At 33.0% G+C, this 26,975-nt stretch overlaps 1 protein-coding gene across 1 annotated transcript in view; it reads left to right on the top strand.

The window, feature by feature from the left end:
- Nucleotides 1-358: 358 nt before the first annotated feature.
- The window catches only part of LOC108556595, a gene marked incomplete at its 3' end in the record, with an annotated part of 31,004 nt that continues 4,387 nt past the window's right edge, over nucleotides 359-26,975 (top strand). The window contains exons 1-2 of the mRNA XM_017912765.1: nucleotides 359-709; nucleotides 22,452-22,554. Coding sequence (XP_017768254.1) covers nucleotides 540-709; nucleotides 22,452-22,554 — 273 coding nt within the window. The remainder of the gene's footprint in view (nucleotides 710-22,451; nucleotides 22,555-26,975) is intronic.

The following is a 26,975-nucleotide window of genomic DNA, read 5'->3' as shown; positions in this document are numbered from 1 at the left end:
GTCCCTCGATTTATCGAGAAGTCGTGTTTCCACGCTCCGACGATCAAAGCGGCGTAGCATTCTCGTAGTCGCGGGAAATCCGTTTTCCCCGCGATTTCCGTCCATTTTTTTCCCTCAATCTCCTTGACTGATGATGATTCTTTAACAATTTTTCTTTCTGAAATTTCTTCATTCAATCAACAAGTCTCGTGTAATGAATGCCTCTGATCGTCCGCGCACCTTTCGGAATCGATTGTGTGGCGCGACAACAATTAAGTGGTAATTAGCAGGTGGCATTTGTGTGTTGAACTCCGAGCGTTTCCGATGGGCCGAACGTGGTTCGCCCTACCTGCATCGAACACAGACATGGATAGCTCTTCGTGCCGTAGACTCGAGTTGTCCGTCGTCGTCGTCGTGCCGTTCTAGTGCTGTTAATGTTGTTGTTGTTGTTGTTATTGTTGTTGTTGTTGCTCGACACCGACAGTTGTCGGTCGGCGTTGAAAGCGGTTACCGCTGCGGATTCAGTTGTTGCGCGACCGGCGCCGCGCGTGCCGTGATTGATGTGCGTCGCGACGTCGACGAAGACGATGGACGGCGCCAAGCGCAGTCCGCGCTTCCGGTCCGTCGACTGCCTGCTTCCTGTTGGCGGATGCTGGGATGCGCCGACACCGCGAGATGATGCGGACCGGAAGCCGAAGACGAAAGCCACGCCGATCCGACGTGCCACAATGTGAGTTGTTCATCACAAAAAACCCACAAAGATATATTTTGTTAACTTGAATAACACTCGAGTTACGACCAATTCGTATCTCGATTATGGAAATACCGTTGCGTTCCAACGAAGCGGAAGATTACTTTTCCGAAGCTATAAAGTCACCACGAATAGAGTTCCCTCATTCCGAGGCTTTTATTCCCTTGTTGTGGTTACGAAACGCGCAATTAACAGCTGCAAATAATAAAGAATGCTTTGGGACATCGCTCTTCCTACTTTTTAATTAATTTACAAAGGAAACCAACGTTTAATTAAAGCAAAACATTCTTCTACGCTTTAAATTTGTCAAATATTCATACAAATTTAATACAGAGATGGCGCTGTAATCGAATTTATTTAGATTGATTTTAAATTAATTGTTAGATCAAGTATGCTTCCACGCTAAATTTAATTTTTTCTGTACAAACTTCATATGTTTGCAATTTATGCAATTACATGATAAAACAGAGTTTCTAACTAGGTTTATTTGTTTTCTAGTTATGTAATGACATTAGCAGTGTTTCTAAAACTGTGAGATATAAATTAGTTCTAATGTACACTATAATAGCAACATTATTAACACTTTACACATGATTGGCGGATATATCCGCCCTATACTTTACATATGACTTTGCTTATACAAAATTGTACGCAAGTATAAGAGTTAAATCTAAAATCACAAGTATGCTTCCACGCTAAATTTAATTTTTCTGTACAAACTTCATATGTATCTAATTTATGCAATTACATGATAAAACAGAGTTTCTAACTAGGTTTATTTGTTTTCTAGTTATGTAATGACATTAGCAGTGTTTTTAAAACTGTGAGATGTAAATTAGTTCTAATGCACACTATAATAGCAACATTATTAACACTTTGCACATGATTGGCGGATATATCCGCCCTATACTTTACATATGACTTTGCTTATACAAAATTGTAAGCAAGTATAAGGGTTAAATCTAAAATCACAAGTATGCTTCCACGCTAAATTTAATTTTTTCTGTAAAAACTTCATATGTTTCCAATTTATGCAATTACATAATAAAACAGAGTTTCTGACTAGGTTTATTTGTTTTCTAGTTATGTAATGACATTAGCAGTGTTTCTAAAACTGTGAGATGTAAATTAGTTCTAATGTACACTATAATAGCAACATTATTGACACTTTGCACATGATTGGCGGTTATATCCGCCCTATACTTTACAAATGACTTTGCTTATACAAAATTGTACACAATTATAAGGGTTAAATCTAAAATCACAAGTATGCTAAATTTATTTTTTTTTGACTCTATTTGACTCAATATTAAGATTGATATGATTTTGCTGTAACTTTAGTACAAACAAGCGTAAGAGATGGCGCTACAATTAATTTGCTTATTTTTTGTAATTATTTTTTTTATTCTTCTCATTAAATTCAAATTTAGATGTATTAGCTTAAATAATAATGAAACAAATATCAATTAGGCAAAACTCTATGGTCTGTACTCATTTGACCTGAAGAAAGAATGCGGTGATGTAAGAATGGATGCTTTCAACGGGAAACGAAAATAAATATTTTTCGAAAACTATGTGGAAACCTTTAGACCATAAACTCTTCCTGCGCTTATAATTAATTAATATTGCTACGGTTGAATGAAAATCCACGTAATCCACGATTAATTAAGGAAAGTCAGTAGGTCGGAAACGGATTGTTTGCACAAATCGTACTAATAAGCAAAGTTTGTATAAAGAAAATATTAAAAAAAAGATCACTTTTGAGGTAAATTGAGTATAAAATTTAGTGGTAATATTTAAATATAATTTCTGTGAAAGTATAAAACTATTGGTTTCAATCGGCACTGGGTGTTAATACCGTATTAACCTTAAAATATTTTAGAAAATTAAGTTTCTATTCATCGAGTTTACGGCAATAATGCCGAGTCGACATGGATCGCATAAATATTTGCAATTTCCTCCGTTTGGAAAGTTGCGATTTATCGGTTCCATTTGAAGATCGTACACATTAAATTTAATAATGCTTCTTCTTGCAATTCCATTTATGAATTACCACTTCGTTGATGAACAATTATAATAAGTATTTCTAAATCTGTACAAATTTCATATGTTTCCAACATGATAAAACAGAGTTTCTAAATAGGTTTATATGTTTTCTAGTTATGTAATGACATTAGCAGTGTTTCTAAAACTGTGAGTTGTAAATTAGTTCTAATGTACACTATAATAGCAACATTATTAACACTTTGCACATGATTGACGGATATATCCGCCATATACTTTACATATGACTTTGCTTATGCAAAATTGTACGCAAGTATAAGTTTTAGAAATACTGTTATACAATTAAATTTTTTCAATAATCCACTGTTTTATTTATGTATGTTCGAGCAATTTATGCTATTATCTCAGCACGAGATGATTAATAAATCTTAATTTCGTACGCGGAGGAAGTGAGAATAATTGGGTCCGATTCTAATGAATCATTGGCACGGTTTCTAGCGGAATTACTGCACGTTCACTTGATGAATTGCAGGTCAATAATGCGCACTGCGCCGCTCGGGATAAGATCTACCAGTGTACGAATGAATCCACGTGAAAGTGTTGCAGCGTGCAATCGATCATTATGTAACGTGCTGCAAAAAGGAACGCCTAGGTTTTCGGGCCTCGCATTCCTGGAAACGATTTCGCGTCCGCAGAAACACAAATATTATTATTCGCCTTTGTCGTGTTATTCAACAACACCATCATTATCATCATCCGTCTTGGGTTTCTTGTGGTGAATCTGTGGCGAAGTGAGGAACGGAGGACGGAAGGAGTCAAGGCTGTTCTTCTCAAGATTTATTTATTTTTTTCGTAATTTTAAATGCAAATAATCATGGAGCGTGTATCCTGTGGGTATATTCACTTTCATTCTTATTTTACATTATTTACTATTTAAATTCTTCAATTTTCCTCAATTTTATCACATCGAATCCGAGTTTTCTGGATTAAAGAAAAGCGTTTCGTTTCATTGAATGCGAAACTGTTACAGTTTTACTCTTAACTTTACTTTCAGCAATTTATTAGAACGTTTAATTAAAAATTATTCTAACAAACCAATTATTATAAACTACACTTTTTATTAGAACTCAATAAGACCTAGAACGGTACCTTGTGGAACCATACAAAACTATTTATCTATTTTATATATTTCTTCTTGAAGAATATTGTAATTAAGTTTTTCTTGACATTTCTATTAGAAACTTTGGTATTCTATCTTTAGTTGACTGTCAAATAATTTTTGACATAACCTTCAAAATGACACCGATGCGAAATCGTAACGCTTCTTTTGTGACAATTTAATTATAAAATGTATTGAAATTGAATATTAACAATTAAATCTTTCAATTAAAAATTGGAATTGAAAAGTTACGTAATCAACAAAAAGACAACAAAATATGTGTAACAAAAAAACTAGATAGTTTATATTATGTAACTGTCAAATGAAAACTGACATAACCTAATTAGAAAAAAATGACAGCCAAACATAATAGTAACGCTTCTTTTATGTCACTTGATTTGTTAAATAATCTTAATCAAAATATTGAACTGACGTAAAGTATCATGTTTCAGTTTGGTAATGTAATTTATATATTGTGATTAAAAAACCGTACGTAACAGCAAATATAATTCTGATTTGTATCTAATTAACAAACTAAATGAACTTCACGTTAAATCGTGAAAATGTTGATGCAGATCAAAGACCTGGCTCGAATGTTACGTGTGGGCGATTAATGAGAATTACATTAATTACTCGCAAATTAACTAAATTGAATGAACGAGCGAACGGACGAGGCGAGGCGACGTTCGTAAACATGCGTAAATTCCAGTTTAAACTAAAATCCGAATTCGCAAAACATCGGTTAGTTATGTACCAAAACTTCAACAACTCCTTCCGGCTCATTAAACATGGAATAAATTCTTAATTTCAATTTTGAAACACAAATCCTTATGTATAATATGTTTAAATACAGCCCGGAATGAGAATTAGTTTGGAATTACCTATTTTTGCATGGAATTTTTTTGCATGGAAATTAAACAAAGGAGAATCCAATTAACGATTGAGCAAAACGGGGATGAAATTGAGGGCGAAGTTAACTTTTCTTTTTTAATATAAATTTAATTTCTTTGCTTTGTGCTCATTTTCGAACGTCTGCATTAGATTGGGAACGGAAATTTGTGGTACCTGTTCGAAAATTCAGGTACTTCTTTATTTCCAAGAAGCGCACTTATTTACCTGTTGAGGTTTTTTTTTGTCTTCTTCCTTTGTCGATGGTTTACGGCTCTCGGTGTTGGTGGTCGTAAATTCCGATACACAAAGGGTGTTTAATACCCGACAACAAGAGTTACAACTGCTGCTGGTGAATGCGCGGGGGCGGCGCACATTGATATGCTAAATCCTCTCTTCTATCCTCTCTCATCGCGTTTCGCTTTTCCGACACTTCGCAGCCGGCGCATCAAAAATTAACGTCTGAAAATTTGACTAAATAATGCATGCATTGTCTGGGCTGCCGCCGCCCCCAATTTCTGATGGGCAGCTGCCGCCTCCTCCCCCATAAACGCGGGGCGCATTCCAGACTAGAGTATTGATTTCCACCCTTTTCGCACAATGCTCTTCGCTTCCAGTTTGCCGGCGAAATGCAATGGAAACGCGCCACCCTCCTCCACCTCCACCTCTTCACATGCATGTAACCGGTCCGTTTGCAACGCTGGGAAGGGAAAAATGTGTCCAGAAAGCGATCCATCATTCGCATCATCCAATTTCCTTGCAGACCCATTGTGCGAGATCCAATATCGAAAGAGGAAAATGTACTTTTAACCCAACGTCAGATCCCATGAAAAACCACTTCATTTCCGGCGTGTTGAACCAACGGCAATCATCGAAACAATTTATATATTTTTTTTGGTACGGTAATGACTTAACAATCAATTCAAAGTTTTTCAATTGAAAAAATATCCATGTTTAAAATTTCAATTGAATTGGATAATCAATAAATGTATTTTACCTCTTCAATAGTTTACTAGCTATAAAAATTGGTAATTAAAATTAGGGGTTGAAAATGTTAATTTCCCAAATTTGTAGTCTATACACTTTTCCTGTATTTAACTGTCGAAATGAAATTAGTTGAAAAAAAAAAGTATCTTTACATTTTACTTAATAACTCATTAACCTCGCATGTTAATTAGATAATCTCAGATGCAAATTAAACAAAAAGATGTGGTCTTTCCAATGAGGTTATTTGTAGATTTGTGTTATTTAGTGTTTTTATGTAATAAGCTTTTAAAAATGAGTAATAAATTATACAATTTTTTTCGCGAGACCTAGAATTTTCTAAAACAAATCACGTCTGTATGTTTTATTCAATTACTAGATAACGATGCTCGCTAATTAAATAATCGATTATCAATATTTAAGAACAAACTATACACTTTTCAATGTGCCTATTGGTAGATTCATGGTGTCTTCTGTTTTAAGCTCATTTTGAATTTTTTATAAAAAAAAAATTAATTACTCAATTTTTCTACCAGATTTATTGAATTATCCGAGAAATAGTTTGATTAGAATCGTAAAATACATATCATATCCAAGATTTCACCTTGTAAAGAAACGTGATGCAATTATATTAGACTTTGATTTATTTATTTGTAGAAGTAACGAAAATTTCTATCTAGAATAATTGGAATATGCCAGCTTACATAATACGACCTAATTCTATAAAAACCGAACTTCGTTAAAATACTTCTTCTTGTTTTCTTCTTCTCTTCGTTAACATTTTTTGGTTTCTTTGTTTGCTTTTTAATGGAAATTATTCGATTATTGCAAAACGTGACGAATTCGCCGCACGTAATCTTATTATAACCAAAATCGAATTTTGAATTCATCGGAGATCCTGCGGAACAGGAAAATTCTATCTAGTCCCCCAGAACATGATTATCCTTTCTATCCTGTTTCCATACGGTCGCATCACATCCTCTACCGATTTCAATTAAAAACTATGGTTTTTCTTTAAATTTTTGTAACAAATTTTGATAGTATTTGGATAAATAATTTTCCAATTAAATAGACTTTGTAATACAAGAAATGTTGTTTATATTTAAAATTTGCACAAAAAAAAACTCTACTGATTTCGTCCTACTAAAAAAAAAATATGTATGCAGATATTCGATTTGCGCAAATCAAATATCGCATTTCATTATGAACTAACCTATGTTTGCATTCGGCCTCATGAATTATACCATGTTTGATGTTCATTTCCAATCAAAAAAAGGTTGAAAAAAAAAAAACGAATTGGAACGTTTGTAATCAGAGCTTCATTTAAAAATACGAAAAGGTGAACCTTTCCAGGTTGATCCATCATCAACAATTCATGCAGATTTCAATTAATCACAAAAAAAATCCAATTTGATTTTCGGGGATGTCTAAATTATTTACAGGTGCGGTGAAAAAATGAATACGAATGAATTTGATCAGTGGAATTGGATTTTTCTTTCGAATGAATCAATAATACGAATTTAAATATTTCAGTTAGTAAGTTGTAAGAAAAATGTAGGATTTATTAGTTTTGTACATTTTAATTAGTATTGACTGTAATTCAATGAAACTTTGAACATTTCTATTAATGAATATTTATATTGGTTTGTATAAATTGGGAAAAGAAATCAATGAAAATACTTAAATAAATAATACTTTTTATTATTGATTGAAGTTAAGCAATGAATAGGTGACTAAAATTGAATCAAATTTGAAGCTGGTAGATTTTGAAAATTGTAATTTCAATGGTAAGAACTAGAGTTAAGCAATATTCAAATATTTTAATTGAGACTACTTGAATAACTCGACATAAGTTTATGCATTTTCCAGGGTTTGTTGAACTGCAAACAGTTGCGAATAGAAAACAAACATGTAGATCTTGGCTATTGAAAATTACAGACTCACGCACCTCGCTCCTTTTTTTCTTCTTCTCTTCTCTTCATCTTCCTCTCCATTCTCAACACACGCCTGCATCGAGTAACATAATAAGGAGCGATTGGATTTCTCGTATTTATCTTCTCCCAAACGCACACGAGGCTGTGTTTCCCACGTACACGAGTATTTTCGCCCGGCCCGAATTTCCGGATAACAGCATAAATAGTGCAGAAAGTACAGATAAAACCGTATTCATCGTAGTTTTCACAGCATTGTCCGGCCCTTATCGCCGTTCGGACCAAACGAAACTTTTCGTTTCGTTTCATGCTCCGAATTGAATGCATTTCTGTTGATGTTTTTTTTTTTCTATATACGTATATATTTCGTATCTTGTTCTTGTTTTCCTTGGGGATTAATCATCCCGCTTCATCTCTCCAGTCCGGGGCTTTTGTCGGTGTCTCCTGTTGTTCAGCAAAATAAAAAAATTAAAAAAAAAAAAACATAATTCAAGATACAGGTATAAGATAAAGTCCACGGATAAGGACGTTTTGTAGTACACCTAGATGACTCGACGAAAGTTATAAATTAGGGGTGTTCTTAGGAAAAGATATGACACATTGAATTTATGTTTCGGCTTTAAAGGATACTTAACGAAACGATTGACTGATGAGGGTTGGAATCTAATTTATTTCTATTCTATTTATTTTTTTTTAGACTTTTATATTTGCATTTAAAACACAATCTGCTTGTTTACGTTTCAATTACGCGCGAGCTGTAAATCACGCGGGAATTTCGAATTTTTTTTTGTTGCCCATTCAACTTTCAACTTTTACGTAGTTTCATTTACATTTAAATGAAGCAGCTATCAATTATACAACGTTTTTTTTTTTTTGGTGGAATATCAACGGTCGTAAATTTTGTGTGTGCACATGCACACACTGGAGGTTATAAAATTGCAACTATAACTCGCTCGATGGGAGAGGAAACTCGAAGAATAAATTTCTAAAGTTTTTGCACTTGCTTCTGTTTCGGTCGCTTCCAACCATTCCATCCTCGTATATCTTTAATTTTATCCTCAAGTATTTCTAATAAACAGCGAAACTTTTATCAAATAATTACATTTTTCTTGCGGCGGTGGCGGCGCGGAATGAAAAGAGAAACGACCGGAAAAGTTTCAAGTCCAGAGAAGATACTGAGTTTTTTTTTTCCGTTTTGTCCATCTTCTTTTTTTCTTGATTAACTCGCATAGTTTTTATATCCTCGTAAAAAGTATACGTAAACATTCGAGAGAAATAACTGTTACACGACGAATGCAGGTTGGCTCTTCGTTAACCCATATTTCTCAAATTGTCCATTGTGTTTTTCCATTGACAATTTCGCAACTGAAAATATTTTATTTCCTAACGTAAGATGCAATATTTGTTTTTATTACATTGCTCATTTCGAAGACTTTCAATTAATTTTATCGTGAAAAATCTTTAGAAAATGTCATAAAAGGAATGTTATTATTTTGTTGAAACAATAAGTTATGTCACTTTTTTTTCATTGTGAATTGTCTAATTTAATTTAACAGAATTCTCTTGTAATACAAATATATATATATACACACAAAATGTCATAAAAGGAGTGATACTATTTTGTATCTTTCGAGGTTATGTCAGTTGTTATTTCACAGTTAGTTAGATTGGATTATATAATTTTATCTAGTAGCCTTTGTACTTCTAACCCTTTTACGGGTGGAGCAATTTGTTTTAATAACTAGACGCTACTTCATGTACATAATTAACCTCAAAAACTTGACGGCTCCATCTAATAAAGACTAGTGACGCCTAAAAACTACAATGGCGGATATATCCGCCGATAGTGTGAAAAGGGCTAGTAATATTACCAGACATGTATTGCAATACAACCATTATCTAATTTTTTGGTGGTTATGTCAGTCAATATTTTATATTTGATTGAAGTGAACCATATAATTTCAACTAATATCATTAGAAATCTTAGTAACAAATTGAAATGAAAATGTTGTACAGATTGTCGTAAAAGAAGCGGTACTATTTAGTATTACCACCATTATGTTGGAACAATAGGTTATGTCACTTTTTGAGGTTATGTCAGTACTTCTAATTTGTTTAATCCTTTTGCAGTTAGAGCAATTTGTTCTAATAACTAAACGCTACTACATAACTAACGTCAAAACTTAATCAAAAACCTGATGGCTCCATCTAAAAAAGACTAGAGACGCCTAACAACTACAGTGTCGGATATATCCGCCGCTAGTTTGTAATACAACCATCACGTTTTTTTAGGTTATGTCAGTGAACATTTCTAATATCATTTGAAGTATTAGTAACAAGTTTATTGAAGCAATGAAAATATTGTACAAATTGTCATAAAAGAACTATTACCATTTTTTTATGTTTAGGGTTATGTCAATTTTTATTTGACAATTATTTAAAGTCCATTATATAATTTCTTTTAGTAATATTTTAGTCTTAGTTTTTGTGTATTCAAAAAAATATTTAAAAAAATAGTAACGTTTCTTTTATGACACCCGATTATTGATTACTCTAAATGCATATACAATATCCCACTAAAACTAAAATCGTGTATTCTGTGGTGCTCCAAAATGCACGTCCTTTGATAATCAATAGATCAACCCACGTTTCGTTACAAAGTACAATCTGAATTATACATCCATCATTTATTTGTAAAACGTGAGGTGTGCAACTAGATCAAGAATTTATTGGACCACACCTATTAGCGCAGAACTCTATGCTCGATGTCGACGTTGATGATCATTTTTTTGTTAAATTAACTAATTGCCAAACGTTTCTGGTGGAAAGAAATATAGCCAACTGTTGCCTAATATCCTTTTTTTTCCATTGTCCAGTATATTTTTTTTTTGTGTCAAAGGGATGAACTGAGGCAATTTATTTCCCGTTTCCATCCGGATTTTGGACCCGAAATAATCTACGACAGTTTTGTTAAGGGAGAGGAGAGTCTCGCTTGGGCACAATCAAAAGAGACGACCTCTCCTCTCCTCCCTGTTCCATATTTAAACAGGTCCCTTTGCTGCTGCTGCTGCTGCCTTTTTCTTCTACTTCCACCCGTTGGGGATGCGCCGACAAACGCGCTCCGCCGCAAAATAAAATTAAACCCATTATTCGCTGCCTTATTTATAGACCACTTGATACCCGACGATATACGGTCTATAAAGGGAGCCGGGGAAAACCCACGGTCGTCGCATCTCTATTAATTTTTTTTTTGTAGCCCAAACATAATCTTCGGTTTTAATTGTTATTCAACCTATAGGTATCATCTCTATTGTTGCTTTGATCTATTCTCAATCGAAATTATTATTTTGTAATAAATCAAAAATCAAGTATACAAATACTTAAAAGAAGAAGGATATAAATTTCTGATAAATTTGTAATTTATAACTAAATTCCTGAAAAATTTGCAAGTTGTAAATGTAGCTTTTGCGAACAATAGGGATAATCTCCCTTTGCTCTATTTATTCCTCTTCCTCGTCGCGCGATGGACGCGTTTCCTATGCAAATGGAGAAACATAGTAGTAGTATAGTAGTAGAGTTGGATAGGAACTCTGGCGTGTGTTGGCCGACTGAATTATGCATAATTCAATCGATTTCGATTAATGGATTCGCCGTCCGGTTTATTTATTCATCGAGTGGAGAGAGGCCTTCCATTACTGCTACCAGCTACAACTACTATTGCGAAGCAGCAAGCATCGAAATGCCCCCCAAACCGCAATACATCGATATTCGTGTAGAGCAGAGGAGAGGATTAGGTTGAGGATGAGGATGACCTTTAGCTGCTGCTGCTGCTGCAGAGGAGTCACCTCTTGCGTGAGTGGTGTGCCTCTCTGACCAGAGAGATCACAGCAAGCACACAGGCCAGGTTACAACATCACACACACACAACTGTTCCACCAGTTGCGACCGGACAGCAGCTGCCGACGGACGCGTTTTTGCGCCAATTTTTATATTATACGTTCATCGTGTTTTTTATTTTTGCTCGAACGTCGATGTTGTTACCGAATTATCGGGAAAAGGTGCTGCAGTTGTTGGATTATCAGTGATTACATCTTCTGGAACGGTGCGAAGTTACTAAAAAAAGTTCATCTTGATGCAGTGCCAGTCCAGCCCTGATTACGATAGGTCAGTGTGGTATTTTTCAGTGACTGGAGACGGTGCTTCTTCTGCTGTACATCCTCTGAATATTTAAACGTCGTCTATGCGGGCGCTAGGAAATGCACTGTTTTTTTCCAGGTCATGGTCCTTCGATCCTTATGCAGCTAAAACGGACAACAACAACAACAAGTTTGTGTGTGTATTTCGCTGCAAAAGGAATTACGATTGATTGGGTGAAAGGGAAGAAGATTGGAATATTATATAGGGGATGATGATGATTAGGTTGATGAGAACGTTGGCCCCTCGGGGCTGGAATTGTAAAGTTATTTATAATGCGAGCGGTGCATCTGCCAGACGGGATCGGCCTTAGTGGCCGAGGGACCCAAATGTCACTCACCTGGGCCAGAAACTCGTTGTTGTTGCTGCTGCTGCTCGGCGATGTTGTTGTTGTTGCTGCTGTAGCTCCAAAAAAAAATGTGTTTTCGAATCGCCGAATCACATTCCTCTCGGCGCGACCACACCACCATCCTCATCATCATCCGTGCACCTTTCCACTTCGATCCTCGCTGTTACATAACAAACGACATTCTTCAATCTCGATTGCTAACAGTTTTCAATTTTAAGACATTCAACACTATTTCACTTTCAATATACTAAAACTGTTTCATTCTTTTAAATAGATCGAAAATGTTGCAATACGTTCAATTACAAATATAGTTAAATTTCATAAGATTGCGTCTTCATATTTTAGTAATTTTCTGAGAAACTATAATAGATAGAAAGAATCCAAACGATGTATATGAAAGCTGGATGTTTGGGAAATGTAGCGAGTATTCATATATTGTTGTGGTTTCGAGTATTTGGCTGCAATTTACGTTTAAACTTGAAAAAATGAAAAAAATACGCTTGAAAAAAAAGCAATGTTTTCATATTTTACTTCCAAAACTTAACAGACTAACAAACTTTTTCAATACACTTTATTAACAGTTTTTACTTTTAATATATTCAAAATTAAACATATAAACTATCGAAATTTAATCTAAAAGATCATCAACTTGACGATCATCCGTCACAAATCCATAATTTATATCATTTGTTTACATTCAATATTTTGAAGGTCGTTTTTCTCTTTCCATGCAGAACGTGTTATGAAAATTACGTCGAAACGAGTTTTAGAAATAGGTTGAGTTTATTCTAGAGAAACTCATTGATTACTTAACTTGCACAATTCTACAGGAATTCATTGATTAGATAATCAATGTTACACACAGTTATTCTAAAAGCATAGATAACATACAATTACAATTGCACAATCAAGAGATTTTGCAATAATAATAATAATATTAATATGTACAAATTGCTAAAGGAAATACTTTGATTAAATTTATTGATATATACTCGGAATAAACAGAAAGTATTTTTATGAGTAAAATAATCATTGTTTGCAAAATTTGTACAATATTTGATTCATGTCCGTTTAGTTTGCGAATTCTCTCTTTTTTTTTAAACTAATTCAGCAAACGCTGACAAATATCCTATATTTATATGTTTGTTTACAATTTAATTGAAGGTCGCATTAACTTAAAGAACTTGTTATGAAAATTACTTAATTCCAACTCGATTACATAAATCCAATTCAATTTATGTATAAAAAATATAGTTATAGTTAAAATTTGATGAAATTCTTATTAGAACTGATTTTATAAGTAGTCATATAATTCCAATTAGAATCGCGATGAAATTTCATTTTTTTTTAAATTGAATCTTGACAACATTTCATTTGTAAACAAATTGTTATAAGATATTTCAGAAAAATTGATTTGTCCTAAATTTTTTTATTACAAATTTAGTCCTTGTTATGATCATGGAAATGTAAGGAAACTCCAATATCTTTCTATTTATCGAAAGAAATATATTACCACTTCAGACATTTTCTTTCTTATATCATTCTTTTTATGTTTATTTTTTTCCCATATTTTCGCTTTATTTGTTTTGATTTCTGTTTCGTTGTGGGAAATATATCCAATCTCGATCCTACAACAAAGATGGTATGTATATAGAAAGAGAGAGAGATTCTCTTCTTGAATGAATGAATAATGTTTGGACAATGCCTGAAGTGGCGACGTCGGCGGAAATATTAAATTCTCTGAACGTTGTCTGCACTCTCTTAACATCTCTCTCTCTCTCTCTCCTTAGGTTAGATGCTATTCAATATTTTCTTTTTTTTTATTCTCCGTTCTTCCTTCCTTCCTCCGCACGGCTTTATTCACTACTGGAATATGATTGTCCATCCGACCGGTAAATCCTCCACCAAAGAGAAAAAGAAAGGGAGCAAAAGTAATGGTGGATGAAGAGAGTGAGGATCGAAATAAAAGAAACAAAGCGACCGAGAAATTGGCCTTCCTATAACCATTATACTGGGTCGTTCCCATGCAAGATCCCCTTTTGTTACGTGATCGACAATACTCATATGTTTTCTTCATTCAAAACTTTAGTTTTCCAACTTGTTAGATATTTCTTCTAATTTTAACATCAATTAAACATATTTGACAATGAAAATTGTGGATACTTAATTAAAAAATGTATTAAGCTTCGATCAGTGCGGATTCACTATAGCACTGTTTGAAAATTTCAAAGCAAATAAATTCTCAAAAATTAGACTCAAATCTTGTAATCAATTATTTCTTAATATTAAAGTTTTTTTGTGGATGTGAAAGTGAATCGACCTTCTCTTTCGTATTAAGTTACTAATTGTTTCTGGAACTTTTGTTTCCTGGAAGGATTTCAATTAGGAGATCTTCTTCGGACGGTTAGGTTAAGTGACAAGAGTGGAGAAGACCGAAATCCTTTTTGCCCTCGTGGGAAATAGTTTTCGAGGCGAAAAACATCCGATTCGTGGCTTATCGATCTCGCACGTTCGAAGGATAAAGGAAGAGCGTGTGTGTGTTAGAGAGAGATGAGGTGTTTCTAATTAAGTTTTGGGTCCTTGGGACCTGGAAACCTCCAGGGATTAATTAATGTAATATACAAATAAAAGCTCGGGTTACTAAAAGCTGCAGCTCTCGTTTTTTTTTTCTTTTTCCATCCTGGAAATCCTTTGTCTCGTTCGTTAATCCTTCTATATTTTTTTTCCGTTTCATTCCCGGCGATTCGTTAGAGCAATCGATCACAGAACAAATTGGAATTCCACGATGAATGCGTAATGGTCTTTAATCGTCTCACAAATGGTCTTCCTTTGTGTTTTGTTTTTGTAAAATTTCACAGTAGGCTACGGAAACACGAGAATGAATCATCGATGGGAAAAATATGTGGATGAAATCATCCTTGTTTCGTGTTTAAATCACATGCATTTTTTGATTTAAGCTGCTTTTAATTAACTTTAATTTCATCGATGATTTAATCCAACTTAATAAAGCAGAAATTTCCAAAACGTTATTGAAATATGAGCAAATATGATTTTTTTCACTTAAAATTATTAAAAATACTTTAAATATTTATTTTTTTCGTTTTTGTAAAACTTGTGTTTTTTTTTCTTTTAGTAAAATTGACTAAAAGCGAATTGGATTTGTAGCGGTATTTCCAAGAAATACGTCCCATTACAGATCCTTCGGTGGAATGTTGAGATTTTTATTTGATTTCGAAAGAATAGTCAAATATTTGAAGGATCATTGAACTCACTCTGAAATCATCAGAATATTGTTTAAAATTAGTTGAATTTTCAATATTTAACATAATTTAATATTTTTTTAAAATTTACTTAAAGTGTATTAAAATGTAAATTTAATTTCAAATTTGTAAGTTGAGTTTGTGAAAAAGTATACATTTTCTATTAACTTACATAATCTTGTACATTTGAGTCATCTAAAAACACTTGCACTATGAATTTGGTACATCAATTTATGATTGATCAATGATTTATAAAATTGTAATTTTTAAACAAACATTAATAATAAATTGATGTTACGTGAAAGTGAAAAAAAACTGGAATTGTTACGTTTTACTAAATCTTCAATATAAATATTGACAGTGAAAATACTCATGAATTTGAATCAGTCAGTTGATTGACACGCACTTAAGTGAACATCTTTATGAAGCTGTGACGGATGAATAATGGGATTTACCTCTCGCGCCCTTTCGTTTTGTCCGTAAACACGTAATTTACAATTCTAATCTTTGCAAGCAAAACGTTACGTAACCGCCACTTATGCACTTGATTCTCAGACTTATTCCAAGAGATGATTACATCTCCTCTAATTTTCCCCTCTTTCCACTTACACTTTTATCAGTTCGATCGCAGTTTGCACCAGTAATTAACGCGTAATTAGTTTAACGTTTCTATCTTGTCGGAAAAATGCTTTATTTTTTTGCTAATACTCAGTGATTGAATTACTTCTGCACTGAAATTTTCATTGAATAATAGACCTCGATGACGCGGCTCGAAATTGCGTAATTGCTATGTCGTCGTCGTATTCGTAATTTCGCGGTTCAATTAATTTATTCGATGCGCGCTTCCCGGTTGTTCCAGTAAAATTAACACGAACTTACCCAATACGGATTTTTTTTTGTAATAGGAAAATTTTCAGTTTTTACATGATTCATCACTTTTTTAAAGCTGAATATTTGAATAAAAAAATGTTGACAAAGTAGATTAATTTAAGAAAGTGCATAATAAATATATGTTTTATATACTTTGTGGATGAAACTTTTGATGAATTTCATATTTGAAAATTTCATGTTTTAAATTTTTTACAAGTATGAAGATTGTGGTAAATACAATTAAGGTGGATTCATCTATGAGGAAGTTCATATTTGAAAATTTATAGTTTTCTCCCTTTATTTTAAAATTTCTTACACGTATAAAGTTTGTGGCAAATAAAATGAAGATGGATTTAATACTTCCTCAAAGATGAATATTTGAAAATTGAAAGTTTTTATACTTATAAACTTTGTGGTAAAGATGTAAAGTTAATATTTGAAAATTTTAAGTTTTCTTCTCTTCATCTTTTAATTATTGTTACACCTACAAAGTACAGTTTGTGGTGAGATAGATTCATCAGTGAGGAAATGCGTAATTACAGGTATTATCTTGCGGTAACACTTTCTTTGTTTTTTTTTTATTTTCTTTGGGTAGTCACCGGTTTAGAATTTTTGAAGATTACGTGATGCAATTACGATGCGCGTCTCTTGCAGGAAAACTGGTTGAATTAGGTCAACGGCTAGAGGTGATTTAACTCGTTTTTAATACGCTTCTTCTCTTATTTTTCGTGCTTCGCATAAAGTCGTTTCAATACATTTATTCAATGCTAACAATTTACTTTTTTCTTCTAATAAATTATTATGTACTAGTTTTTAAATATTTGGTTGTTGTATTTTTCCGCTGAAAAGGTTTCACTGATAAAATTCTTTGTTTTATCTGTGGCGGCATTTCCTGGAAACGTTTCCATTACAGATCGTCCGATGGAATGTTAAGATCTTCATTTGATTTCGAAAAGAAAGTAGATTAACGTTTGTGGCAGTCGCATTTAATTAGAATTAATCTTTATTAGAAGTAACATCTTTTTTTTTAATTTCTTTAGAAAAAAAAATACATTTTTTCTATAAATTTTGGTTGTCTTCTTAATTAGTTATAGAAATAACAAAACTTGGAAAAATTAACACGATTCAAATGAACTTGTGCTAATTTGTCTTAAAAACTTGTAACTACGAGCATTTTGATGAATTTCGCCTAAATCGACTTAAAATCCTTTAATATTGATGTTTTCAGTACAAAATTGTTGAAAATACTTTTCGTTAAAAAAAAGTGCAGTTCCTCGAGGCTTCGTTCTTGGTCTCATGCGTACATCTTCTAAGCAGAAATCGTTTCTTCCGAGAAGAGATTTATTAATTGTTAGAGATTAAGAGAATTCCTGAAATAAAATACGAGAGATATAGAGAGGCTGAGAAAAATGAAATGAACTAAACCAATTATTTTTCTCGGCTCTGAATTTTAACGAAGGCGCGCAATAACGAATAAAGCAATTAACCTTGTTGGTTGCGGTTTCCACCTCCTTCTCCTTCTCCGCACCGGCACGAATACAATTAATTCCTCCGCAACATCAAAAAACAATTGCATTATTAAGCAAAGAGAACAAGAAAGCAAAAACACGTATAAAATTCCGCATTCCTGTTTTTTTTTAAATTTTATTTTTATGGTGGTATGTGGGTTTTTGATGTTTGGCTTTTTCTGTGTGTTTGTTTGCAGGAATATTCGTTGTGTCCTGCTGAAACTGGGGACGAAATTTAATTTATGAAAACAAAAATTTGTACAAACGACAAAAATTAAACAACAAAAAATGACAGATTCCGTTGTTTTTGATGCTCGAAAAGGATGTTTTTTGTGATTTCGTAGCCAAATCTTGTTTCTGCTTTAGTTTTTTTATTTGAATGTCGAAATTTATCCATTTTTTTCCTTCCTATTGGATTTTGTAATAAAGGCGACCATAGGATGTACAGGCATGCAATTCTATAAAAGTTTGACAGTAATTTGATAGATGTCACTTTCGCAATAAGTTAATTGTTGTTACGCCATCTCTCGTATTGTTCTGGAAACTTTCTCGTATAACTGCGACGATGAAAATTTGAATACTAAAACGGTTCGCGAAATAAATTACGAAGTCAGAGGAGGAAAGTTTGAGCGAAATGTAATGAAATAAATACGAGCTTTTAAATACCCTAAGGCCAATTAGGGATCGTATGTTTTATTCATGGGCGTTCCGTTCCCCTTGACGCTGCTCTTTTTTCTCCCATCAAAGATGAAGGTATTATGTATTACTTTTGGTTTTTATTATTTTCGAAATACAAAAAAATAAAAACAGACCATAAATTTCCATAACTGTTGATATGCGACTGAGGGTGGACGAGGCGCGGTTTCCGGCGGCGCCGCAACTTCGCTAATTACTTTCCCACCCGGTCATATTTTCCAATTAATTGGCTTTTCATTAAAACACGTTTCCCGGAGTAATGTGAATACACACTCCGAACGACACCTTGTTAGGTAATTATTTGATGCAGAGGATAAATAGTTACGCAATGTATCCCCTATTTTCTTTTGTTTTTTTTCCGCCCCCTTAACCAATCACAACAAAGAAGAAAAACGGCCGATGACAAGCCATCAATTTACCCTTGGAAAACAATGGCTTCGACAAAGTACCGCCCTTCTATCTGAAACAAACGACTGTTCGAGTGGATATACAGGGTGGATCATTCATTTTCTTTAGATAGAAATAAGTTTTTGCTCATTACCCGCAGAATTCACTGGGGTAATTTACCCTGTAAGTTTAGAATTGATTGTTCCACCCTGTATATATAAATGTACACATATTTCCAAAGCCTCGCTCGACAAAAAAAAAAAATAAATGAATAGTGAAACAAAAAAAAAATAAATTACCCCTCTTCGAAAAGAGGACATATCGTCGAGTGGACCTAAAGTGAGCAGACAGGTAGTTACGCGCACAAAAGGGCCGGATGGATGGGATTTTTGGAATCGCGTTGATTCATTGTCTCATCTTCTTTTATTTTTTTTGCTTCTCAACGTCCAAATTGAAACGCTATTATTATATGAAAAACGATTAAATTTTTTAAAGGAAAAGTATTAATCTAATGGTGAAGCAATAATTAGGCTACGAATCACATATTGTTGTTGTTTTACGATCGCTTTTACGCGGACTTCATGTGTAAACTACTTTATCAGCAGAAAACGTGGACATATATAACCACAATATCAAACGTGCTTATGTAACGGTTTTGTTTCATTTTCTGTAATGATAATTTGTGACTTGCAGATTTTACACGTATAATTTTTTCCTAATTGAAATTTATAATTATATTAAGATTTGAATGTTTACTTAAGTTAAGTAACAAAAATCTATTTAAATTTACTGAATTATTTGAAGAAAAAAAGCACTTAAATAACCAAAAAGATTAGATTATTCTAAGTGTGTAATGAAACATATTAAAGTGGATATAAATAAAATGTGATTAATCTGAACTGAGAAACCTCAGCAAAATGATAAAGAATACTTGCGGTTCTTTTTAATCAGTTTTAAGTGTTTGATCAACTTTTGAAAACCAAACATTTTACTATACACATTGCTGAATTTATGGTATTTTTTTTGTATCAAAATCTTAAAGCAATCCAGAATGTGCACAAAAATCAAAGTATTTTCGTTTCATTCAAATCTTTACAAAATATTTGAAATAATCAAATTTAAACTGGAAAATGTAAATCTGTTTATTCCTAATGAGTATAGGATAATGTTAATCCAAAGAAGGAGATGCAAGTGAAGAAAACACGTTTAATCAGAATAATAATCATCGAGAAAAAAAAGTGAATCTTCGAGCATATTTTATTCTTAATTTAAATTTAAATCACGACTCGGAGAAGAAGCGCGTTGCATTCCGTTGTTAGTTGAAGTAGAGAATGAAAAAAGGAAAGGAAAAGCAAAAACACAGAGAGAAGAAGGCAATTACTGCTTTGTTTATAAGCTCCATCTCCGTCTTCATTCCGCTAAGCTGCAATTATTAAGTAAATTGCCTTATTTTTTTGTTTTGCTCTCGTTCGTGCAATACTTCTGTTTTTGTATTCCTTTATGTTCTCAGACCACGCACTTTTATTCATAAAGCTTTGTTTTTTCTTTCTTTAATTAACCGATAAATAGTCTTTGAAGCTATTCTCTTTCTTTACGTGTATACGAACCCAACCTACGCCTTCTCTCGTAATACTTTTTTATAAAAGGAGAAGTAATAAAGTGAAGGTCTGGTTGTGTTGCTGAGGGATGGTAGAGAAGTGGAGGAGGAAAAAATAATGCTATCCACGCTTCTTTTCCAGTTCCAGTCTCTCACTCTGCATGTGCGTAAACTTCCAACGAAGTCGCATTCCTCGATGTCGCGAAATCGCTGAGATTCCTACAGGCTACAATCAAGATGTTGCATAATCAGGTTCTTCGACGCGAATCGATCTTTTGTTCGGTTTCAATTTCCTCTTCTCCGATGATTTTGCACAAAGAAATGATGATATTTATATACATAATTGGAATCTTCAGTAATTTAATTAATAAATAAGTTCAATAATGAAGTTTCAGTTATTAATTTCTTAACAATTCGTATAAATTTAGTGATTGTTTTGTAAATTTCAAATTCGTAAATGTTTTAGGAATAATCTTCAATATTCAATTAAAAAATTAAATTTATATAAGGATGAAGGATAGGGCGGATATATCCGCCGCTCCTTCGTGATGGGATAAAAATGCGAATTTTTCTATAAATTAAATAAATTTTCATTAAATCAGTTTAATTCATGTACTTTGTAGATAATAAATATTTGCGAATATATAAGTTCAATAATGAACTTTCAGTTATTAATTTCTTAACAATTCCTATAAATTCACTGATTGTTTTATAAATTCCAAATTCGTTAATGTTTTAGGAACAATCTTCAAAATTCAATTAAAAAATTTAATTTATATAAGGGTGTAGGATAGGGCGGATATATCCGCCGCTCCTTCGTGATGGGTTAAAAATGCGGATTTTTCTAAAAATTAAATAAATTTTCATTAAATTAGTATAATTCATGTACTTTGTAGATCATAAATATTTGCGAATTGAAAATATTTCTATGAAATAACGAAATTTTCATGCTTAGAAACTAATGGAAAATATAGAAAATACAATCTTTAAATTAATGAAATATTAACAATATAATAAATTCGCACTAATCGAAACCGCACTATGCGAATACAGTTGTATTTACGAATTGAAATCAAAATATATTTTTCGAAAATTATTTTTACGGAAGCAACAAATAATATTAATAAATCTGGCGTCGCGTAAAAATCTGATCGGATTCCATTTGAAGTTATTAAATTTTATTTTTGCTCGGAAGGATTCGCTCTTCGCAGACGAATAAATCTCTGGGAGTGGAAGAAGTCGCGTGTTCTCTGCTGCTCCAGTTTTATTGCTGATTGAAATTAAGGAAGTTATGGGTCGGAAGAGCAGAAAAAAAGAAGAAAATTGAGAGACGAAAAGAACGAAATCCAATAAATTTTAACTTAAGGAAGAAAATACCAATGGAAAAACGAATTAAATCCATTAGAGGCGTCGCGTGTTTCTCCAAAATGATTCAATTTCAGTGACAAATTACAGTTTGATATTTTATTATGAAAAAAAGATATTAATTCTTGAAAACTTTAGATTTAATTTCTTTTCAGTTTTTGATGATAATAATTAAATAAGTCAATACTGATGATAGATTTGTCAAAAATAGCAAAAAGTTAATTAATGTTAATATAATTTGAAAGAGATTTTTTTTTGTAAAAGACAATTAAACGTGGATTTTCAATTAAATTCCGAGTAATTGAGTACGTAAATATATTTGTTTTCGTTGTTGTGTAAAGGGTAGACTTATTTACGTCTGAGATGAGAAGTTCTGAAGAGACAAAGGAAAAATTAGGCTCCGAACGAAATCAAGACTTCATCTGCGAAACACCCCCCCTGAAGACAATGCGCCCTATTGTTCCTCCCTTATTTTCTACGATTCGCATCGCATTACATACATCTTCACATTTGGCTTTTCTTTTTGCAGCGGACAGTTTCCTTGGAGGAGACGCGGCACCGAAAGTCTCAGCTCTTCTCCCGGTTTGCGCAGGAGGACACCGACGGAGACATCGCAGACGGCCCCTGTTACGGTGAGTCCTCTGTTTTTTTTTTCTTCACCCCATTGTTTCCCACGGCCATCTTCAATTATCTCAATTGTATGAGCAGATAAAGAAACGAAGGACTTTCAATTAGTCAGAATCGATGATGATTTTCTTTTTGTTGAATTGAAAATTTTCATTGGTGGAAACGCGAAAATAATAACGCTTGTCACTTGCATTTTATCGGCGGTTTTCATTACGCAAACAAAGAGTGAACTACGAACAAAAAAAATATATTCAATTTGTTTAAAATCACTACTTTTATGCAAACAATTGAAAGTTATTTCTAAATGACAATTGGGATTTATAACTAATTCACATACTTCTTCGTAATACTGCAGATGGCAGCATATAAGGGTGAAGGATAGGGCGGATATATCCGCCGCTCCTTAGTGATGGGTGAAAAATGCGGATTTTTCTATAAATTAAATAAATTTTCATTAAATTAGTTTAATTCATGTACTTTGTAGATAATAAATATTTGCGAATTGAAAATGTTTCTATGAATTAACGAAATTTTCCTTCAAAAAAAAGCTTAGAAACTAATGAAAAATATAGAAAATACAATATTTAAATTAATGAAATATTAACAATATAATAAATTCGCACTAATCGAAACCGCACTATACTACAGATGGCAGCACTATGCATTTCTTAACGCTTTCATTAACTAATCACGATGATGAATGAATTAAAAAAAAAACAACTAAAATTAAAAGTGAAACCAATGAATTAATAAAATGACATCTGCTAACAATGTTTTTGAGTTTGTAATTCGGCTCTATAACAACGTTAAATGGGGTATATCGACTGATATTCGGGAGGAACACGGGTGTTCGTTGTCGGCAAAGGACGTTAAACGAAGCGTGAAATCCGTGCGATCCGTTACGGTATTAAAACGTGTTGAAGCCAATTAAATTGTCTGAAAGTGTTCGATCATTAATCACATTTCAGTTTTCTCTCTTCTCATTATCCAGACAACTTCTCCTCCCCCATCCACATATATATTTTTTTTTATTTATCCGTTAATCCGTTAATTTAGTTTCCTCGTTATATAATGCATGCATCTTTTCACATCCAACACTTCTCTATAGGGAGAAGCAGCGTTTTTAATTTCGTTTTTTTTTTGTACATTTCTTCTTTCACTTTTCTCACTCAAGTATTATAAAAAAAATGAACTTTGTTGTTACTTTGTTCTAGTTTTCTAAGGAAGTCTTGTTATGATTTCTATAGTATTCATGATTAATTACTACTTCCTTAAACTGTGTGATTGATGTGTCTTTAATTATATAGAGTTTTTGTAAAATTCAACAGTTTGTTCATTTAATTTATAATGTTATTGATTTTTTTAACAAAGTTTGAGGTTCTTTATTAAGTTGATGGTTTAATGTGCTGAATCGTAATTAGGAAAGGATAAGTCACTGGTTTTGGGATGTTAAACGAGGCATGAAATCCGGCGATTCGTGTTCGATTTTCTTTGCAATTTGATATCTACGGAGGCGCGAAACACCGAAGGGCTGAATGTCGTTTGCGACTCAGTAACACTACTACGTGTTATTTGCAGTCGGAGGTGTCTATACCACACGTAATCCCGACTGCGGATGATGATTTAAGCATTATTATGTGTTTACACGTAGATACGCAAATACACGTACATCCGGCGAGCATCGTCGTCGTGTATCTTAGTAGTTTCAGGTAGATTCAAATTTAATTAGGCGCATTCTGAAGCCGAAAAGCGTTCATCTATATGACGTTGATTAGAGAACGACGGTCTACGTCTAATTACCGAATCATGTTCGATGCAGAAGAGAGTGTGCAAGTATCTGAAATGAAACGGTAATTAGCTTGCATTTACACCGTTTTGTTTGAACTTGAAACAAAAATAGTCCTTGCATTTTATCGTGAATTACTCATGAATCTCACATGACTGTTATACAATTGTGTATGCGAATTGAAGGTAAATGTTTAGAGAATAACATGTGCTGAAGTAATGAAAATTTTACCCACGAAAAAGCAAATTTTTCGTGAACCATACTCGATTGATATATGTAAACTAAAGTTAATTATTCAGTAATTAAAATAAGTATATGCTCGTAATTGTAAATATTCTGTAATAAGTTTTTAAATTTGATCTAATGAAGAAAGTGCAGTGTCTTTACTTTTTATCAAATTACTCGTAAACCACATCCGACACATACATGATTAAATATGTAAGTTGAAGATGAATTTTCAAGCAATTAAATAAGTATTGGCTCATAATTATAACTATTGTGGTGTTTCTGTGATACGTTTTTCCAATTTGAACTAAAGAAAAACTTAATTATTTTAATAAACGAGTTTAAGATTCAACTTTCATTAAAAACTATGCGGAATACAATGGTTCCAATGTTATAATTGTGGCTACTCTTGTTATCCTGCAATTCGACGTCAGAAGTTGACCTAATATTGATATTATCATTGAGAAGTATATTTGGTTGCCTATAAATTACAATTACAATTTTAAAAATATGTTTTTTATAGTTATATTAACAATTACACAAATATTTCTATTATATAAGATCAGCGTTTTTCAAGCTACATGTCGCGAAATGATTGCTATCACCATGTGTGGAAACATAAAAACATGATATAAACAGTTTTGAATTACTTATTTTGCAAAATATTGTAATATGTATAAATATTTGCTTAAAAGTTTTAGAACATTATGAGGTATCAAAAGATTTATGCCCAAGTTTACGTCTTTTTTTTTCTATCTCTTTCTCCTATTTATTCCATCGCGCAGGAAATTCGGTAATCTACTGAAAGTCACCACCTAAAAGTATGATTCCATGAAACGATATTTACTTGGGCGTATGCAAAGTTTGGAAAAGTTCTTAATGCCCACGGATAAAGTCGTCCTGCACCCTTATTTTACTACGCTTTTAGAGAGTTTCTCTCTCTTTATCCTTAGTATGAAATCGATGAGAACGACAAAAAGCTTGCGTATACGAATTTAATCTCCTGGGAAGTTAATTTTGTTAACTAAATTAGTTAACTAATGGATCTGCTGTTAGGGTATAGTTTTTAGAGTCAATAGGAGAACGGGTCATGCATCTAGTTAGCTCCAAAATACTCGTATTTGCAACGCTGTGGGGAATAGATACAGATAGATTCGAACATCTGTCCAATCCAATCCAAAGACAAACCCATAAATTTCGATGCATATAATTTAAACGGCATCTGAGCCTGACAGAGACTCCATTTGACCGGACACTGTAATTTGTGTTCATGCCTCCTCCAAAATCACCGAAAGCGCTTATAAACCCGAAGCTTATGAATGTACGCAAAGCACGGACGCCTCTCGCTTCCGTCCAAAACAACAACAACAACAATAAAAAAAAAATCGAGAAGGAGAGAAACCGAAAGGTGTACCTCTACAAAAATGAAAAATAATTTGAAAAACATTCCCCCCCAAAAAAAAGCAACTGTATCCTCACTCACTCACTCTTGGTTTCCAACAATAATTACACATTCCATCGGCGTAGGCCCGATTCGTTTCTTTTTTCCATCCATTCCTTCTTTCCTCCTCCGGTAGTTATTTTCTATTATTCCCAATCACGTATTCGGTGTGTGTACGCTACTTACCCAAATGCATGAGTAATTCGTTCATGTGTATTATTATTATTTTTTCTTCCCTCCTCCGACGTTTCGTTACGGTATCAGGACTGGAAGGATCAGTGAGATTCCGCGAACGGAACGCTGTACATCGTTTTTTTCTTTTCCTCTCGTATCTTTTCTTCCGGCTTTTCCCAAGAGTGTGCTGTGTGTTGGTTTATGTATGTGTGTGTATATCTATATATATAAAGTGCGCTTTTCTCTTGGATTATGTCTTTTGAACATGGTTTTGTATTACTGTGTAAGTAACTCAACTTTTCTTATTTAATCGCAATCGTTTGCATTTCCGACGAAACTTAGATTCCAATTTCGGTGTGCGCGCGAGGAACTCGGCTAGTCCTAGTTTTTCAATTTAACTGACTACCTGTTGATAGGAATCCCCTCGCAAGCATACATTTATCTTTACCATTTATTTCTTCAAAGCTTTGAGGAAAAATATATTAAGAAAAATATCGTTTTCAGAACTTAATTATGTCTAAATGAAATTGGTTGAAGAAAATAATGTTGATTTCATAAATTATTTACAGCGTTTACTTTTGAATTTAATTAGTTAAGTAAATTAAGCAAATTTTCATAAATATGAGATTTATCACATTGATTTCATGAAATATTGATATGATATATTCAAATTTAGGTTAGGTTAATTTGTGTAAAGATAGGTTAGGTTATGGGATAATTTGAATTAGCTTATGAATGGTATTTATCTCAAGTAGGAAGAAATTTTTAGGTTAAGTTCGTTTATTTAAAAAGAAGTTAGG

The sequence above is a fragment of the Nicrophorus vespilloides genome, unplaced genomic scaffold (assembly GCF_001412225.1).
Source record: "Nicrophorus vespilloides isolate i.1.1-1 unplaced genomic scaffold, Nicve_v1.0, whole genome shotgun sequence".
Lineage (NCBI taxonomy): Eukaryota > Metazoa > Arthropoda > Insecta > Coleoptera > Silphidae > Nicrophorus > Nicrophorus vespilloides.
Note: the sequence above shows the minus strand (reverse complement) of the source record. Positions and strands in the feature narration are given on the sequence as shown.